This window comes from Tenrec ecaudatus, chromosome 12, assembly GCF_050624435.1.
Source record: "Tenrec ecaudatus isolate mTenEca1 chromosome 12, mTenEca1.hap1, whole genome shotgun sequence".
Lineage (NCBI taxonomy): Eukaryota > Metazoa > Chordata > Mammalia > Afrosoricida > Tenrecidae > Tenrec > Tenrec ecaudatus.
Window position 1 is genome coordinate 110,255,796 of NC_134541.1, and position 17,469 is coordinate 110,273,264.

General features: G+C 63.0%; 1 protein-coding gene across 5 annotated transcripts; it reads right to left on the bottom strand.

The window, feature by feature from the left end:
* TBC1D24 (TBC1 domain family member 24) lies at positions 1 to 17,294 on the bottom strand. Of its 5 annotated transcripts, XM_075564424.1 has the most exons (11): positions 17,240 to 17,285; positions 16,701 to 16,827; positions 6,519 to 6,597; positions 4,271 to 5,384; positions 3,632 to 3,649; positions 3,058 to 3,216; positions 2,663 to 2,726; positions 1,867 to 1,962; positions 1,420 to 1,633; positions 1,012 to 1,194; positions 1 to 707 (listed from the first exon to the last, which is right to left on the bottom strand). In XM_075564424.1, the coding sequence occupies exons 4-10, from the start codon at positions 5,233 to 5,235 to the stop codon at positions 1,028 to 1,030; spliced, it is 1,683 nt and encodes a 560-aa protein (XP_075420539.1). In that variant the 5' UTR covers positions 5,236 to 5,384; positions 6,519 to 6,597; positions 16,701 to 16,827; positions 17,240 to 17,285; the 3' UTR covers positions 1 to 707; positions 1,012 to 1,027. The 5 variants fall into 5 exon arrangements, with proteins under 5 accessions (XP_075420539.1, XP_075420538.1, XP_075420541.1 ...); XM_075564423.1 differs by lacking the exon at positions 16,701 to 16,827 and having other exon boundaries at positions 17,240 to 17,294; XM_075564426.1 differs by lacking the exons at positions 3,632 to 3,649; positions 16,701 to 16,827 and having other exon boundaries at positions 17,240 to 17,294.
* Between the last annotated feature and the right edge of the window lie 175 nt (positions 17,295 to 17,469).

Consider the following 17,469-nt stretch of genomic DNA (forward strand, 5'->3'; position numbering starts at 1 on the left):
AGAGAGCAGGCGGGGAGCCCAAGTCGATGTAACGAGGCACAGTTTAATCTTCCCTTAACTTGGCAGTACAGGCAACGGTTGGGGGACTCAGAGGAGGGGGGCCCCACCCATAAGAAGAGCCTGGCGTCAATTTCATAGTTGGGAAAACTGACTTTCAACATCACTGCTGGCTTCCTGGTCCTCTGCCTGTACCCCTGTGGCCCCATCTGGGGGTGGCTTCAGTTGGAGGGACGGTGGGACAACTCCCACGGGAGGAGTGAGGGGGAACTGGGAGGCCACATGGTAGGGCTGAGAGTGCCAGGTCCCAGGGCTCCCCTAGGCTGGTGGGTCAGTACAACCTGTGTGCCCCTTTCCCACGGTGCTGGCCCTCAGGACCAGCTGAGGGGTCACCGTATGGGAGGGGTCATCCTTCAGAGTCCTGACTGTGTTTGCCTGTCGCTGCTGCCCACCAGCGCAGGATCGGACAGCCGTGCCGTGTGGTGGCTGTGTATGCAAGCCACCCGAGGACGAGGGTCAGCAATGTGTGTGGCCCAGGAGGGATGGTTCTGCTGGAGACGGAGGAGTGCATGCGTGGGAGGGGGCTGGGGGCGTGGGGCCCTGGCACACCAGTGACACAGCGAGTCGGGACACAGGCTGCAGGGCGTGGCCGGGGGCAGCTCCGACAGCGTGGCGGGGATGTTGCTGGGGCCCCATGGCTGGTCCAGGCCCTGAGGAGACAGAAATATGGGTCTTCTTTGGGCCCCCCACCTCCCCGCCTGAAGCTGTAAACGCAGCAGGGGTGGGGGAGGGAGGTGGACAGGGGCCCCTCGATGGGGGATGGGGGCTGTGGCCGCTGGTCCGTTGTGTGTGATACTAAGGAGCACCAGCAGGGGGTGCCGAGGACACACCAGTCCTCAGTGCCTCCTGGGCTCTGAACTACACAGGGCCGGGGAGGGAAAAGCCTGTGTGAGACCCTCCCACGGCCCACCCCAGACGGTGGGGGTCCCCCTTGCACCCCGCCCCTTCGGTCACCATGCGGGCAGCGCGGTCACTGGCTGGGGGCCTGGGTGTCAGGGTCCTGGAAGCCCCACGCCTCGACAGCTGCCACCAGGAAGTTCTCGGAGCAGAGGGCCTGGTTGTTGAACGTGTCGCAGTGGCCTGTCCGGCCCCGGTTCAGGTCGCCATCGATGAAGAGCGCCTGGCCGCCCCCGCCGCCTGGGAAGGCCATTCTCCGCGTCAGTGCCCCTGCTGCCCCGCCCAGCACTGCCCCATGGGGGCTCCCCAGGGTGTGCTCTCGCACGGTGCTGGCGCTAACCTGAGGCTTTTCTTCAGGCGCCTCACTAGCTTTGGCACCCTGGCCTGGGGAGGCTGGCCCCGTGCCCACCCCCGTGGGGCTGTGGAGACCCCGCCTAGTTGGGGGACGGCGTCTCGGCGGCCCACCTATGATGAGGCAGTCGCTGCCCCCGGCCATGAACAGGGACTCTGTCTTGGAGGGCAGGTTGAAGTGGCGTGCGGACAAGAAGGGCGAGAGGCGGTCGGCAGGCTCGGTGGAGACGGCGGGGGTGGACGTGGTCTCGGGGGGCATCAGGGGCGTCTTGGTCAGCTCTGGGTGCTTGATGACCACCCACTCGTAGCGCTGGACCTCGGGCTGTAGCTGGGAGGGAGGGACAGGGTGTGGGGCAGCCGTGCCGTGTCCATAGCCCCTGCCTAGGCACCAAACCCAGAAGTGGAAGGCCGTCCATGAAAGGTCAGACCAGAGACGCGGTGACGGGGCTGTGAGCGGAGTCACTTCAGGGGGAAGTGGTTCCCGGATGGCGTATCAGCCACTGGTCAGGAGCCCGTGGGGTCTGGGGTAGCTGCTAGTGTGGCTGAGCCAGCCCCACTCACCCGAAACACGAAGCACTCCCCCGTTCCGAAGAAGCCCAGTTTGCCCCCAAACTTCTTCCTTTCGCTCCAGTCTGTAGACAGGTAGGCGCCACAGACCTGGGAAAGAGGCAGGTGAGGCACTGCTGGCCCAGGGGGCACGTGGGGGGCGGGACGGGGACACCTTAACCCAAAGAAGCCAACAGTCTCTTCTCCCACCAGGGTGGGGTCCCCCCCTGTTCCCTCCACCTGTGGAAAGGGTGGGGCTGACTGTGGGGCAGGACTGACTGAGGGGTGGGGCAAGGCCTCATTTCCCTTTTCAGAACACCAATGGGCCTCCCCTTTAAGCCTCTGGAAGCACCACTGGCAGAAACTTCTGGAAGAGGCTTCCACTCAAGAACAGCCAAGGACCTGCTGCTCGAAGAGCATCTGACTGCCCCACAGAGTAGAGGGTCGCGCCCCTGGAGTGCCTGGACTGGAAGCACTTGTCACAAGATGAAGGCTGGGGGACCAGAAGCCCCTGCACTGACCAGGGCATTTGGTGGTGGCTTGAGGTTGCCCCTGGCATGTCCCCTGGCCTCCTGCTGATGGCCACTGAATAGGCAGAGCCTGGGGAACAGGGGTCAGTGGTGGGCTGTGGCTTGCAGGGCCCACCTAGTTGTGGGGGCTGGGGCAGGGGACAGGATGGCCTTAGGTACTGGGTACTGCTCTCAGCAGAGAACTGGCCCTGTCCTGCATCTGAAGCCCCCCACCCCCACCCTAAGCTATCCAAGGAGTCTGGCTGCCAGCCATGCCCAGCCCCCATCCCACCCTGCCTCACCTCCTTCTGCGTGGTCTTGATGAGCAAGAGTGTGGGCTCATGGCCTTCACACTGGAAGTAGAACCTGGAAGAGAGATCCGCACATGCCAGCGTGGCACAGTGGTCCGGGGCCAGAACAACTAGTGCCCACTGGCCATATAGCAGACCCTGGAGACTGCGCTTCCGGTGGGCGGGCCAGGCCCTGGCCAGGTACTCAGGGGCCCCGCTGTGAGCTTGTTCTTGGTAGCCCCTGCCAGGGGCACAAGACTCAGAACAGACCCCCTCAGACAGTACCCCAGCAGACAGGAGCTGGGCTAGCGCTGCAGGGAAGATGGGGTCTAGAGGGGGCCCCACCTCAGGGAACACTGTGCAGAGGGACATGGGTGCTGAGGGAGGGGCGGAGGGAGCCTGGGCACCTGGTCAAGCTGTAGCCGTGCTGCAATGAGGAGAAGAGCAGGAGGGGCTGGCAGAGGGCGAAGCGCTCGGGGACCCACGACCAGATGTCCCGCATCTCCTTCACGCTGACGATCTCCGAGTGGAAATTGTCTGCGTGGACAGCCAGGTGCACGAACTGCCTGGGGGCGGGGGGGTGGGGCAGCCAGCTCAGATCATGCTCTCTACCCCAATGCCCCCACAGCCCCTCCACGTCCCCACCCTGCGCTGAATCTGAGCCTGCAGGGGCCCTGTCAACACATCTGGGTGTGGCACCTGGTTCTCAGGTGGCGGCAAGAGACAGAGTTCTGACTCTTGGCGGCGGAGGGGAGGGGGGCAGGGCTAGCCTGAGTGAGACCAGAGTGGCTCTGCCCCTAGGAAAACAGACAGACTGAGCTCTGACCAGAGAAGGGCTGGGGTCAGCCAAGCGGACGTGGGTAGCACCCCAAAAGCAGCCAAGTAGACAGACAAACAGACAGACAGACGGAAGCCCTGAGCCCCACAGCCGCCAGCGAAGCCCCAGGGGCTGGTGGGGGTGTGGCGCGCTCGCAGACCTACCTTTTAGCAAGGGAGACACTGAGACAGGAGGGAGCGACAGGAGAGGAGAGAACAGACACACAGCGGTCAGTGGGTGGGCGGCCTGCCCTCTCAGGGGTGCCGGGGGCCTGCCCAGGCTGGTGTGGGCTCCGCAGCTGGAGGGCGAGTGGGCTGGCCAGCACTCTGAAGTGAGCCCGGCTGCCAGGGTGGCCAGTGGCAGCCCAGGCCTGGCTCTCTTTACCCACGTGCTCCTCTCCAGGCACGAAGGACAGATGGGTGGACAGATTAAGAGACTCACAGGGCAAGCCAGTGTCCCCAGACAAACCCCCTGCTGCAGCTCACACTGCCCCGGCCACCCACTGTACCCCTATCCCCTAACCCACTCTCCACCCCACTGTGCCATCTTATTCAACCCTCTGCACCCTAGCTGTACCCCTGTCTTCTGAGCTCGGTCAGCCCTGTCCCTTATAGCCAGCTGCCCAGCTGCACCCCCCATGTCCACCCCTCGCTCCCAGCGGCCCCCTACCCCCCATCCGCTCCTGTCCCTCATGCCTGGCCATCCCCCTGCATCCTATGTAGTGTCGTCCCACACGCCCAGTCGCCCTGCTGTACCCCCCACCCCCACCCTTGTGCCCGGCCGACCCGCCGGCCCCCCACTACCTCTTCTGCTTGACGGTGATGCCCTTCTGCTTCAGTGCCTTCTCGTTGGCCATCTGCAGGAGCTGGATCTCCTTGCGGGAGAAGAGCCGGATGGCGAAGGCCTTCTCCAGCAGCTTCTCGGGAGACACGGTCCTGGCGATGTCCTTGACAAAGGCCCGGATGTCCTGCCTCACGCGGTCCGGCTCCGGCGGCTGCCCAGCCCGCGCCTTGTGGAAGAACCTGAGGAGGGCCAGGGCCACGCGGTAGAGCACCTTGTAGCCCTCGACCAGGAAGACGTCGAAGACGCGGGCCAGGTGGCTGAGCGGCAGCTCGCCGAAGAGCCAGCGCTGCCAGTCAGCGTAGACCTGAAGCACGTCCTCGGACACGGCCACCATCAGCTTGTGGGCGGCCTGGCAGTACTTGTTCACCAGGTCGCCGAAGGTCATGCAGGAGGACTCGAAGGCCAGGAAGCTCTGGTCCACCAGCTTGCGGCCCGGCTCGTTGCAGGCCAGGATGCGGCAGGCCTTCTCGAAGCACTCGGCCTCGTCCAGGCTGTAGTGCAGCAGCAGCGCCACCACGGCCGGCAGTGCCGGGCAGAAGGAGATGTCGGGGAACTGGTTGGCGATGCAGAGGAGAATCTTGCGCACGGCGCCCTCGCCCCGCGGATTCAGGCAGTAGCTGGGCACCTGCGTGTTGTCCACGAACTCGGGCAGAGGCAGGCTGCTGCTGCTGTGCTTGCCCACGATCTTGCCCACAATGTCACTGTAGACGCTGGCGTCGGGCGTGACTGTGCGGCATGGGATGTCTCGGATCAGCCGTTGGTACACCTTGGCCCGCAGGGCGTGGCTGCGTGCCCAGTAGCCCTGCCTCGCCAGCTGCTTCAGCTCCTGCAGCTCCGTGCAGCTCAGCTCCTTGGGGCCCAGGTCCTGGATGGCTGCGTCCATCTTCTCTCGGTCCACAAAGCAGTTGTACCCCAGGGAGTCCATCGTGCGGGGTATGCCCCGAGAGCGGGGGTTGGGGAGCAGCCGGGGGCCCCCTGCGTTGTCTGCCGGGCACCGGAGGGCGCTGAAATGCGGCTAGATGCAGCAGTTGCCTCCCCGGTGGCCCTTTGCCAGCCTGCCTGCCATGCCGCACCCTGTGCGAGCAAGAAACGTGGGCCTTAGACACTGTGAGTTCACAGGGGACACCAGCGGGCCTCTAACTTAAAAACCCTGCAGCTCTTCCGCGCACCTTCTAATCCCGGCCCTTGGCACCACCTGCTTGATCATCAGGGTTCTCTCCCTGGTCTGTCTTAGTTGGGAAGTGCCGTGGAGGGAGTGGCTGACGGGGTGTGAGATGCCTGGCTGCCTCAGCCTGCCCCCTGCCTCGGCCCACAGAGAGCCGGTGGGTGTATTTAGACAGCAGAGCTCTGGCCGTGCACTGCGTTAGGCATCGGGTGGCTAACCACAAGGTCGGCAGTTCAAGCCCACCCGCGACTCCTTGGAAGAAAAAGGAGGCTTTCTGCTCCGTTCAGACTGACAAGTCTCGGAGGCCCACAGCGGGACGGAGCTTTTCTCTGCCCTACAGAGTGGCTGCAAAGTCAGAATCAACTCAACGCAATGGCCAGGGGATTTTTGCTCTTTGTTTTCAGGAGGTGCCGGGTGATACTTTCTGTGTGCAAGGAGCCACTGGTGGCGGCGCTCGGTGGCGAGCCAAGAGGCAGGTGGTTCGGAAGTACCCAGAGGTGCCTCAGGAGAGGGGCCTGGCGGTCTGCTTCGGGAAGGTCTCGCCTTGGGGTCCCACCCCTCGGGCAGCCCTGCTCTGGCGACACCAGCGGGGATGCCGTGGGTCTGGTGACAGCGCCTGCCAACCACAAGAGCAGCAGCAGGGGTGAGGATGCACCCAACCTGCCCACTGCCCTGGAGGGGCCCCTGTGGGTTCCCGAGCTGTAACGCCGCCCCTCTCTCCCACAGAGCGGCTGCAGGGCTGGAGCTGCGGCCTGACGAACGTGAAGCTCCCTACGGGGCAGGGCTCCCGAAGGCGCAGCGGGCCTCCTGGCCTTCACTGGCCTGGGTCCCCGAGTATCCAGAGAGCTCACTGGAGGGAAAGTTCCCCGGGGCTGGGGAGGGTCGTGAGGGATGACTATGGTGATTCCCCACCCCAGCTCCCAGGGGACTCCCGGTCACCGTTCCATTATGAGCAACCTGAGACAGGCGGGTAGAAAGGGAGCCACAGAGCTCGGCGGGGCGGGGGGCACACAGTGACTTCGGGGCCGGATGCTCCTACTGACCTTTCTGTGCTGGGTGCAGACGGGTGCCCACGAGTCACAGGACGCCGCTCAGCAAGGTGCGGGTGAGGAGCAGGCTCATCTACACGCAAGAAGGAAGACACCGCGTGTTAGTGGCGTGTGGCAAGGGGCAGCGAAGACCCACACATGTGTTGGCGATGCCCTCCCACGGGATGCTCCCCACAGTCCTCTGAGGGCATCATTTAAAGCATCCCCAGGAGGGGGGTCTCCCTGCCAGTTTGAAGGTCAGAGCAGTGGGCATGCTCGGCACCCACAGCCATCCCCTGGCACAGCTGCTTACAGAGGGTTACCCCCACTACAGGGCGCATCGGCGGCTCAGCTTGGAGGGGAGCCCAGACCCGTGCCGCCTGCCGGGCTCGGGAAGGAACCAGTTCTGTCTCAGGACCACGGTCAGACTTCGCACCAGAACGAGCCCGGCAGACCAGAGCTCGCCTGGCCAGGCCCCAGGTGGGGTTGAATATTAAACTGCAAAGCTCAGCGGCCCAGGCATCTCCAGCACCTTTGGGAGCCACAGACTCCTCACTGGCAGTGAGCAGCCCTGGGGCATGCCAGATTTGGAGGGCAGCCTCCCAGACCCCCACTTGGTGCAAGAGAGTGCTGTTTCCAAGGCTGGCAGATCAGTCCCAGGACCTCCTCACATAGTCTGTAAAGCCAGGCCCAGGGCCACCAAAGGTACAAAAACGGGTCTCGTCTCAGCCAAAGACTCTGGGGGGCAATTTAGTCCAAAGGATCCCCAGCCTCCAGACCCTGAGACCAGAAGAACCAGAACTAAAAGGCATGCACCAGAAGGTCCCAGATGGGAAGAGAACGTGGACCAGAACCGGAGACCCTGAGAGACCACCTACCAGTCTAGTCCCGAGACCATGGCAGCCCTCAGGCACCCTGCAGGCCTGGAACTGAAGTCCCTTCCCCTGGCCCACGCCGTGCCCAGCAATGGGGATGTCAGCTGGCTCTGAACCACAGCGGCCCAGTGTGCAGCAGAACCAACGAAACACTGCCCCGTCCCACGCCACCCTCTCACCACTGGGTTTCGTCTGAGCCCACCGCTGTAGCCACCGTGCCAGTCCACATCGCCAAGAGTCTTCCTCTCTTTCTGACCCCCGGCGTCACCCAGCGTGACACTGAAAAGATGGGTGTCACTTTGTCAGAGATGGTCTTTTTAGCGGCCTCAGATACGGATGGACGCTGGACACTGAACAAGGAAGACCGCGGACGATGCGCTGTCTGTAGGTGAGGGTGTCGAGAGGGCAGCGAGAGTCCTGTGCGTGGCCGGGAGGACAGAGAGATCTGTGTTTGCAGTTCAGCCAGAAAGGGCCTCGGAAGGGGGGGATGGCGAGCTTGGTCTCATACGTTGGGCCCCGTGACCCGGAAAGACCAGTTCCTGGAAAAGGACTTGAAGCCCAAGGAGTGGCTGGCCGAGAAGGAGTTGAATCACCAAGCAGGGAGTCAGACTCTCCCGAGACCAAGGCCCCGTCTGCCGGGGCAGCGCTCAGCAGGCAGGAAGGGGCGGGAGGTAACGTGGGGGTAAGAGCGAGAGTAGGCTGTGGGGGCGGCAACTTGTGTCACCAAACAAAACGTGCTTACGACAACACGGGGAACCCACTTGCTCTGTAAAATCTCGCCAATCAAAACGTAAAACCAACCAGGGCTGGAGTGGCGGCTGAGAGTCGCTTTATTCTGTAGGAAGGACAGGGGCATGACAGATAGCGAGGTCGAGGTCGGAGAGGCCAGGTCCAGAAGCCAATGGGTGACAGCAGCCCGCTGCACTCTGGAAGCGGGGGGGGGGGGGGGGGGTTGTTCACAGCTTGGGGGACCGTCTGGCTTGTGTACCCACCTGCAGACACAGCTGACTCCTACCCCATTGCTGACCATGGCCCCATGGCCCCACGGCCGGGTTGCTGGCAGAGCGACCTGACCGGAGGCAGTGCAGCTGGACGACGTCCCACTCAAGAGCCAGCCAGGCCTCACCGCCGGGACACCTGGTCCTGGGACAGGCCAGTCACCTTCCTGGTACTGAAGCTTCCTTGTCTGTCGGTCATGGGGAGCCCATGACCCCCGCCTGTTGACGGGCACAGCCCTGTGCAGGTGAGGTGCTCTCTGCCCCTGCCCATCCAGGACTGTGCTGGAAAAGCCCCTTGCCTTAGGCCCCCCTTTTTCGTCACAGACCCTGTACTGTCCATAGCGCTACCCCAGGCTGAGTCTCGCGGAGGGGCTGGCTCCGTGGCCTGGGGTGGGATGGCACTTTGCATCTTTGGTCCTGGCTTCTAATTCCAGGTCTGGTCTGTAATTCCAGACAGACGGGAAGATTCCCCGTGGCATCCTGTGGGGCTGAGAACCACTGCAGATGGGGGACAGAGCGGTGGGGGAGAGGCCTGGTGGTGCAGAGCGTGCCCCGCTACTGCTGTTTGAGAGAGGTATGAATGCCACGGGCTGGGAGTGGGAGTTGACTTGTGGGCAGTGAGTGGGTGGAGGGGACGCCAGCTGGGTGTGAGCACCGGGTGTGGAGGACACTGCAGACATGAAGGGCAGGTGCCAGGGGCAGCCAACAAGGGGAGGTGGCGATCTGGGGTGGAGTCTGGTTTCCCGCTAAGCTCGGCCAGCAGCCGGGAGGGCCACGGTCCATTGGGCGTGCTCAGAGCCCATTGTGTGTGGGGATTAGTTGTGAGGGCTTAGCCAATGCGCCCGCCCACCCTGGCACACAGGGCTGCCCGGGTGGCTGCAGCCGTCTCCCTGCCACCAGGATTTTAGGGATGCTCGCCGGCCTATTGGAGGTGGCAGGGTCCTGAGGGCGCCCCAGAGGTGAGTGGCCTTGAATGTTAGGATCCCTGTGGCCCCGAGACGAGGACTTCACTTCTGCTGACAGACAGGCCCCCAACTGGCCTCTCTGAATAACATACTCCCCTTGGAACAGGGGCCCCAGCCACCAGGCCTCAGCTGTCACCGTGACCCGGGCCTTCTCTTCCCATAGGGCTAGGCTGGGTGCCCCGAAAGGGCCTGGTGAAGGGAGGCAGTGGGGCACAGTGTGTGGGGCAGGGTTTGGCCCCCGCCAACTGCCACCATGGTAAGCAAGCAGCAGGGGGAGGGGCTGGTTAGGCAAGCTCTGGGGTGCTAATGGAAAGGTGGGCGGTTTGGACCCACCAACTCCGAGCGGAGACCAGGCAGCCTCGGAACACATCCCCCTACCCCTGCACCAGAGCAGGCAGGCCCTGCTGTGAGCACGAATCAGCTGGTGGGAGAAGTCCCAGGGAACAAGAGGAAGGCTGGCTCTGGGGGACAGCTCCCATCATAGATTTCAGAACACCCCACCCCAAGCTGGCAGGCACTGAGGGTGCAGAGCGGGAAGGGTGGCCGGGGCCCTGGTGACGTGGGGGACAGACAGAAAGTGAAGGCAGCAAGGGCACAAACGTGGCACCAGCTTGGCACAGTCCCTACGGACGGCCAGGCCAAGCCAGAGTGACCAGACAGGGTCGCATGGCCCCTGGGGCACAGTTCAGGGAGAGAATGGAGGCCTCGGTGTGGCCCTGGCAGGGGCTGGAGGGAGGCCAGCAGTGGGTACATGTGCCCTGCCTTACTCAGGTGGCATCGATAGCCTCCTGGCCCCTCCTCTTGCCCACACCCAGCCCAGCCCCAAGGATCTCCATGGCCCCCAGGCATGGCCAGCTGGTGGCACTTTGTGTCAGCTCCTCTGCCCAGGACCCTGGGGTGCAGGACGTTCTGCCAGCTGGCCTCCCAGCCCACCCCCTCCCTCGGGCCACCAGGTACCTGGCCGATGGCCGAGGAAATTCCCTCCCGGGAGTCGTGAGTGGGGAGATACCCTGGGGGCTGGGGACCCATCTGGGGTACAGAGTGCATGGGGGACATTCTCCACGAAGGACCCCCTCATGCAGCAAGAATGAGCCTGAGGGGAGGGGGAGGTGCCCACCGAGGATTTCCTGGGCCTCCCACTGTGAGGCTTATTCTGGAAAGATCTCTGGTGATCAGTGCTGTGGGGACAGCGGGGCAGCTGCCAGAAGTTCTGGGCTAGGAGAGTTGTGGGTGGACACCCGTGTCTGGTCACTGGGTCCAGGTGAGTCCTGTGTGGCCTGCGGTCACCATGTCCCGCTCACCATTCACCCGCCATCGCCAAGACCATTCCCACAAACCCTGGCAGAGAGCTCTTGCCTCAGGCCCAGAGCTGGCTGGCCTGGCGTGTGCCCCGGCCGGAGCCCCAGGGGAAACCGCGCGCGCACCCTTGACCTGCAAGCTGGCCCTGGTGCCACCTGGCAGGTCTCCCTGGCAGCCTATCCTTGCCCGAGGCGCCAGCTCCTTCGACTGCCAGCTCTCCTCCTCACTCCCCATAAAGGGGTTGGTGGTATGGGCTTCCTCATCACCTCTGGAGGGCCAGGGCCTCCCCTGGACCCTGGACGGCACCTCAAGGGCCCCACATTCCTGTGTCTTCAGTGATCCCTCTGTGGGGTCCCTGTCCCTTGGTCCCTGCCAGCCAGGGCCTGCTTCCTCCTCCCCCACCCGGTCCTTGTCCAGTCTGCCTTTCCTCTTGTCTGGGCCCCTGCAGGACACAGAGGACAGCTAAACCTTTCTGCAACCTCTCCCGGCGGCTACAAGGCCAGCTCCGGGGCTCCCTCGAAGTGAGGTGCCACCGCTGCTGCCCCTCCCTCACCAGCTCCTCCCCAGTTGATGGCACCCCATGACCCTTCTGCCTCCCCTAGGTCTATGTGGAGGAAGCCATCTGGGCCCCCCCCCACCCCAGAAGCTATCCAAGGACCCTGAATCTTGGCTCACAGCCACCACATCATGAGCCCCCCTGCCCCTAGCCCCTCCTGGGCCCCACCTTCAGCATCGGGAGGCCTGCCCTCCACGTGTGGCCTCAGCCACCCAGCAGTTCCACGCCTCCACCCGTTACACTTCGGGAGACAGGGTGTCCACCATTAAGGGGACACACTCGTCCTTGCCCCTCTTCTGTCAGGCCAATTGGCACCAAGTACTTCCGCCTGCGACTTGGAAACACGCCCCCCTCCCACCCCCACGCTTTGCTCTGCTAGACTCTTAACCCAGGTGGCACCCACTCTGCCCAGCCTACCTGCAGCTACGGCCGGGAGGGCGGGAGGGAGGCAGACAGAGAAGCGACGGGCAGACACAGCACACCGCTCGCTCCGTACTGGGGCCCCGGGTGGCTCGTTTAATCGGGAAGGCCAGCAGGAGGCTGGGCAACAATGTATCCTAGGCACACACGTGACCGCTGGTTCACGAAGCAGGAAGGCAAGACGCAGGCTGGCCCCGGGCAGGGCCCGCATTTCCCACATAGCCCTAGTGGCTGGCGTGCGCACCCCCCACCCCCGGCACCTGACCACGAGGGCTCAGCTGGTGGCACACGGCTGGCAGGCCTTTCAGTGCCAAAAACAACAGGGCGGAGCCACTTGGGAGCCTTAGTCACAGCCCCGGGGGCCAGCAAGCTGGCCCTCCGCCTACCTCGGCTGGGAGTTCGAATGCAGGTCTGGCCAGCATAGCCTGGGGTCTGTGGCCTTGGCCCTCGGGCCCCTGCTCTGGCAGGCACCCCCCCTCCCCCAGCCAGGTCTGGCCCGCCCCCAGGTAAATGGGGCTCCAAGGCGTGTCCTCATAGCAGACATAGAAAAACCCTCCCAGGATACCGTCGAGTTGGTGGGAGCTCGGAGCGGGGCACCTATGTGGGACAGGGGTACTGGGGGGGAAGGGGCGGCAGCACTGGTGGGTATCTGGAGGAATCTGAGGTCTGACACTGAGCCGGGTCTGGGACCGTGTCACTCAGATTTAATCATTGTCATTCCAGAAGCAAGGTCAGTCATTCCTGAAGGCCCTGCCTCACCCAAGGAGGATGTAGGTGTATTGACATCAGCAATTCCGGAGGTGAGGGTGGGGACAGGCGCTAAGGCAGAGGCCAGCATGCTGGCCGTCTGGTCCCCCAGGCCATACTGAGTCCTGCCTCGGTAGTCCCTTCAATCCAGGAGGTCGTTTTAATCCTTCACAAAGACCACCACCGCATGGCCCTGCCCATGCGGGAACCACCATCTAGGGAGGGTGGGCTTGGGCAGGGAAGGCCAGGAGGGGCACGTCTGTGTGGCTGACTCAGCTTAAAAGACACCCTGACCGTCCTGAGGTCCAGCCGTTCCCGGGTGGCCCAAGCAATCCTCTGGCAACACTAGAAGGCTGGCCAACAGAACCCACCGGTGTCCTGCCCTGCAGAAGAAATAGCTGGTGGCCTGCTTCGGCCTGGGTCGCACAAAGCCTGAGAAAAACACTGTGGGCGCAGTTCTTCTCCACGAAATGCAGGGTCTACATGGCCAGACGCTGACTCTACAGCGACGGGTTTGTTTGCTGCTGTTGTTTTTTTACGATCCAGCCAAATGCCCTGGCTGTCCAGGAAGAGAAGCCAGAGATGGGGTGGGCTAGGGGATCTCGTCCAGGCCAGGAGTTGCAGCAGGCAGTGGGGGGCCCCACCTGAGGGTGGGCAAGGGCTGCTGGTGGGAGCACAGTGGGAGAGCCACCCACAGGCGATCCTCCTTGAAGCACCATCCGCACCGAACCGCCAGCCATCTCCCGGCCTGTGCAGCTGCCCGCTCACAATCGTAACCCCTCAGCCCGGGGGAGCCCCGCTGGCCTAGCCATTCTGTGTCGGGCTGCTCACCGCAAGATCAGCAGTTTGAAACCACCAGGTTCCCCTCAGGTGGAGGATGAGGCTGTCTGCTCCGTAAAGAGTTTGTCTCTGAAACCCACGGGGCGGGGGGGGGGGGGGGCGGGGGGCGTTTCTACCCTATCCTGCAGGCTTGCTAGGAGCCAGAATCGCCAGGCTGGGAGCGAGTCAGGTTTTTTGGGTAACAACTGGGTTCACAGACACCACCCAGGACGCTCTCCTCATAAGCTCAGGGGGGTGGGGTGGGCAAATGGCAAGTGTGGAGGGGGCCCAGAGGCCTAAGGCGCCCACAAGGAACTGGGGTGGCCCCCACGGTGGGATGAGCAGTCTGTCTGTCAGGGACAAAGACCACTCCCCCCCCTCCTGGGAGGAGGCCTCCCTTTCCCTCACCCTCCTGTATCTCCCCCTTCCCTCAGGTCCCTCAGTGGGGGCAGGGAGGAGCTGCACTCTGAGGGTCTGTAGGCTCAGGGGGTTCTCAGGGGCCAGCTGCTGATCCCTGGGAGGAGCACCAGGTGGGGCCCCAGATTCATATTATGAAGCCAGCCAGACACTGTGAGTGAGGCTCTCTGGAGCTGGTCTGGCTGTTCTTCATCAGGACCAACTCTCCAGAAAAAATGGGATCCTTTTAGAAAGGGACCTCCCGTTTGGGGGCAGGAAAGCCCCTGGAAGGCACCTGGGCCGGAGGGTGGGTGCCATTTTGCCCATGAGCACGTCACCGAAGTCCCTGGGAGCTACGAGTTTGCTTTTGACTTCCAACTTGGATGAATGGAACCAACTGGCAGTGCCACGGGAGAAAGGCCTGGCGACCATAAGGACAGCAGCCGAGAGCACTCTCTGGAGCTGGGTCTCACTCTGTGTACTCTGTTGTACCCCCCAATTGGAACCGACTGTGTGGCAACAGCTTACTCTTGAGGGGCTGAACTGTTCCTTAGGGCACCGGACAGCCTTAGGGTCCAGGGTGGACAGCCTCATCTGTGTGGTGGGTCTGACCCCATCTTGAATTAATTTAGCAGCCCAACGCTTAATCCACAGCGCCACCAGGACTCCTGCCCCCACAGCAAACCAAACCAGACTCCCTGCCAGCAAGATAGGGCTGCTCCTGTGGGTTGCTGAGACTGTTCCTATTGACGGGAGTAGAAAGCCCCGCCTGTCTCCTAAGGAGCTGGTGGTGGCTTTGAACTGCTGACCTTGGTTAGCAGCCCAATGTGTAACCGCTGTGCCACCAGCTCCTATCCCCCCTGCCCACAGAAGAGCAAGGGCTTGGTTATTCACCAGTCTTTGTGTGGGGGGGGGGGTTGGGGGGTGTTTTAAGGGCCTCACACCAAGATACCTCTTGGAGTCAGTTGGAGTCAGTTTTCCTATCTCCTCCTACTCCGGAGCTCAGGTGGCCCTTGTCAGGGCTAAGTGCTAGGCTGTCTGCTGAATGGTTGAGATGTACGGTTGTGGTCAGACTGGGGGCAGTGCCCCCACCCTGTAAGGCTGCTGGGAATTGGAACAGTCCCAATGGCAGTGGGGTTCTTCCGCTCCCACCCAGGCGGCTGCACTTTCTCCCTTTCCGATCCCTCCTTCCCTGCCGTCCCACTGCCACGGTCTGTTCCAACTCACAGGACCCTATAGGGGCCGAGCAGAAGTGTGCATCTTTACGGAACAGGCAGCCTCGTTGTCTTCTCCAGTGGAGCAGCTTGTGGTTTGAACTGCCGACTCTTGAGGTGAGCAGCCCTTCGCCTAACCAGCCGCACCACCAGGAAGCCCTGTCTCCCAGCTGGGCTGCAGCAGCCCCTCCCTGGAAAACACTCACCTGACCAGGCCACTGAGACGCTGCAGTCCTGTAGTGGTGTCCTGCCATGCTCAGGAGGTCCCACCCTTTCCTGTCTGGTACCTGAACCCCTGTCCTCAGAGATCAGGCCCGCTCCAGCCATATGGGGTTCCCTGGTGTCCTCTCCTAGTCGAGAGTGGTAGCGTGTGCTAACTGACCCTCTCCGCCTGCCTTACCATTGCCCTAAATTTGTTCCCCCTTGCCTGCCTACTATGGTCACTCCATACCACCCTTCAAAACCCAGTTCCATCATTGTGCCAGCTTCGTGTGCCCAGAGCATGCCGTGCCCACCTCTGCTGGACCAGTTGCCCGTCTCCTGCCTCCACTTTGAGCCCCAGGATGGACCGAGGCTCATATGGCTTAATAACCTACAGGACTGTCATGGTGACTCCCCCGGGAGGCATGAGCCCAAGGAACCTGTGTGTACGGAATGAAAGAAAGCTTCGAGGACAGGTTTCGTGTCTTCTCTGGACAAGGCCTGGGCCTGCACTGGGAGGATGAACTGCTGCTTCTAATGGGAAACACTCTTCCCACCATGGACACGGTCGTCAAGGAAGACAAACCAGGCTCACAGGTGACACGCTCAACGTGGTACATGGTGGGCTGCTTACTGCAAGGTCAGTAGTTCAAACCCTCTGGATCAAGATGAGGCTGCCCACTCCCGTAAAGACTCACAGTCTCAGAAACCTCAGGGAAGGAGTTGTTCCCCTCCAGCCTATGGGGCTGCTGGGAGTCCGACAGGGATCAGCTGCTGGGAGTTTGGGGTTTTGCTGCCTTTATGGACGTTCTTTTGGCCAGAAGCCAAAGGCGGACAAATACTCTGAACATGCCTCTTCAGGCCGGCTCAGGTGACAACAAGAAGTCGGTACAGTGCATGTGCCCAAGGTCAAGCAGCCTGCCGGACAGTCCCAGCAGGTGTGGTTAGCAGGAGTTTAAGAGTGAGCATGGCCCACCTGGAGGGGAACCTGCAGACCCAGGGGGTGAATTTTATTACTGTTATGAAATCCTGCCTGGATTTCTAGATTGTATCAGCCTCTCAGAAGGTCACCCTTAACCCCACTGAGAACAGCCAGCTGGCTCACAGGTCCGGTGGACAGCGCCTTGGTTCATTTACACAGCAGTCTGGAGTTGGGGGGGCGGGGAGGAAGGGAGAAACCAGGGGATCTGCCCAGCCCTGGGGCAGGGAGACTCAAGCTTCCAATTGCGACCCTTGCCCCCCTGCTAAGCCTTATCAGAAGCCCAGAGAAGATTATATGAGGATCAAGCCACAGGGAAAAGGGAGGCTTGGGGCTGGCTCACAGGGCTGGCTGGGCGCAGGAAGAGGGGCAGTCTTTGGAGGCCGGCTGCAGCCCTTGGGTGAAAAGAGCCTGCAAGCCTCTCTTCTGGTGCCACTTCTGTGCCAGGGACAGAGAGAGAAGGCGGAGCTGCAACCCGGGCAGAAGCCAATCTACAACCACATCCTGCTGAAAACTGCCATCCTGACTGCCACCTGCTGACCCTGGAGGGATCCCAGGGGCACCACCAGCCTGAGGGCCCTACGGAGAACGTCTGCATAAAGGAACGGCACTGCAGCCACAAAGGCAGCGGATAACCCAACAGTCAGCAGATATCGGGGTGACACCCAGACAACCTTTGGCCTGCAGTCCCCACCCAAGAGGCCCACCGCCAAGCCTGCTTTCTGTACCTGCGGTGGGCAGAGCCCCGGCTCCCAACGGGTGGCATCAAAGGGCGGTCAATGTCACCACCTCCAGCTGTCTTATCCAAAGGTGCCCTGCCGCCCCTGGTGTCCATCTTCTCGGCCCAGAGGGCACCTGCAGACAGGGATCAGGGGTGGGGTAGGCACCTGGGCAGCAGGTGAGTGCCCTTCTGAGAAGGAGTGGCTGGAATTGTGAACCAATGCAGAGCAGGGTTTCCGTCCCCTCAGGGGACGGAAAATGCCAGCAGGAAGGGGTGGCATATGGGAACTCCGAGACGCGATGAGCACCGGTCCGCCCTGGGGTCGCTGCCACCAGCGTCCGGCCCGCGGACGCGCGCCCCGCCAGCCGGGGACGCGCGGGCTCGGGTGCTCCCTCCCCTGGCGCAGTGGCTGGGAACCCTGCGCGCCCAACCTCCGACGAGGCCCTGAAGGCGAGCCCCTCCCGCCAACAGCGCCGCTGCGGTGACACCCGGCGTGTCCCGTCCGCCAGGCGGCCCGCACCCTCTATCCGCGCGCAGCGAACCCACCTCGGCCGCCACGCCGCTTCTCTGCCCGCCGCGCCGCCGGCGCTGTGCGCACGCGCGCCGCCGGCCCCGCCCCCTGAGCACGCGCGCCGCGGGCCTGCCGCCCCAGACGCGCGCCTGCCCCGCCTCCTGAGCACGCGCCGCCGGCCGCCCACCCCAAGAGCCCGCGGGTCTCCGCCGAGCCGGCTCTGGGCATGCGCGCCGGCTCTAAGCAGAGGTCGCTGGGGAGCATG

What these genes read in the sequence shown, in the direction of transcription:
- TBC1D24 (XM_075564423.1), bottom strand. Translation starts at nt 5,235, where the DNA reads ATGGACTCCCTGGGGTACAACTGCTTTGTGGACCGAGAGAAGATGGAC. An exon ending in CACGGCTACAGCTTGACCAG is followed by an intron (nt 2,727 to 3,057) that starts GTGCCCAGGCTC and finishes TCTCTCTTCCAG; the next exon opens with GTTCTACTTCCAGTGTGAAG. An exon ending in TCAAGACCACGCAGAAGGAG is followed by an intron (nt 1,963 to 2,662) that starts GTGAGGCAGGGT and finishes CCTCTTTCCCAG; the next exon opens with GTCTGTGGCGCCTACCTGTC.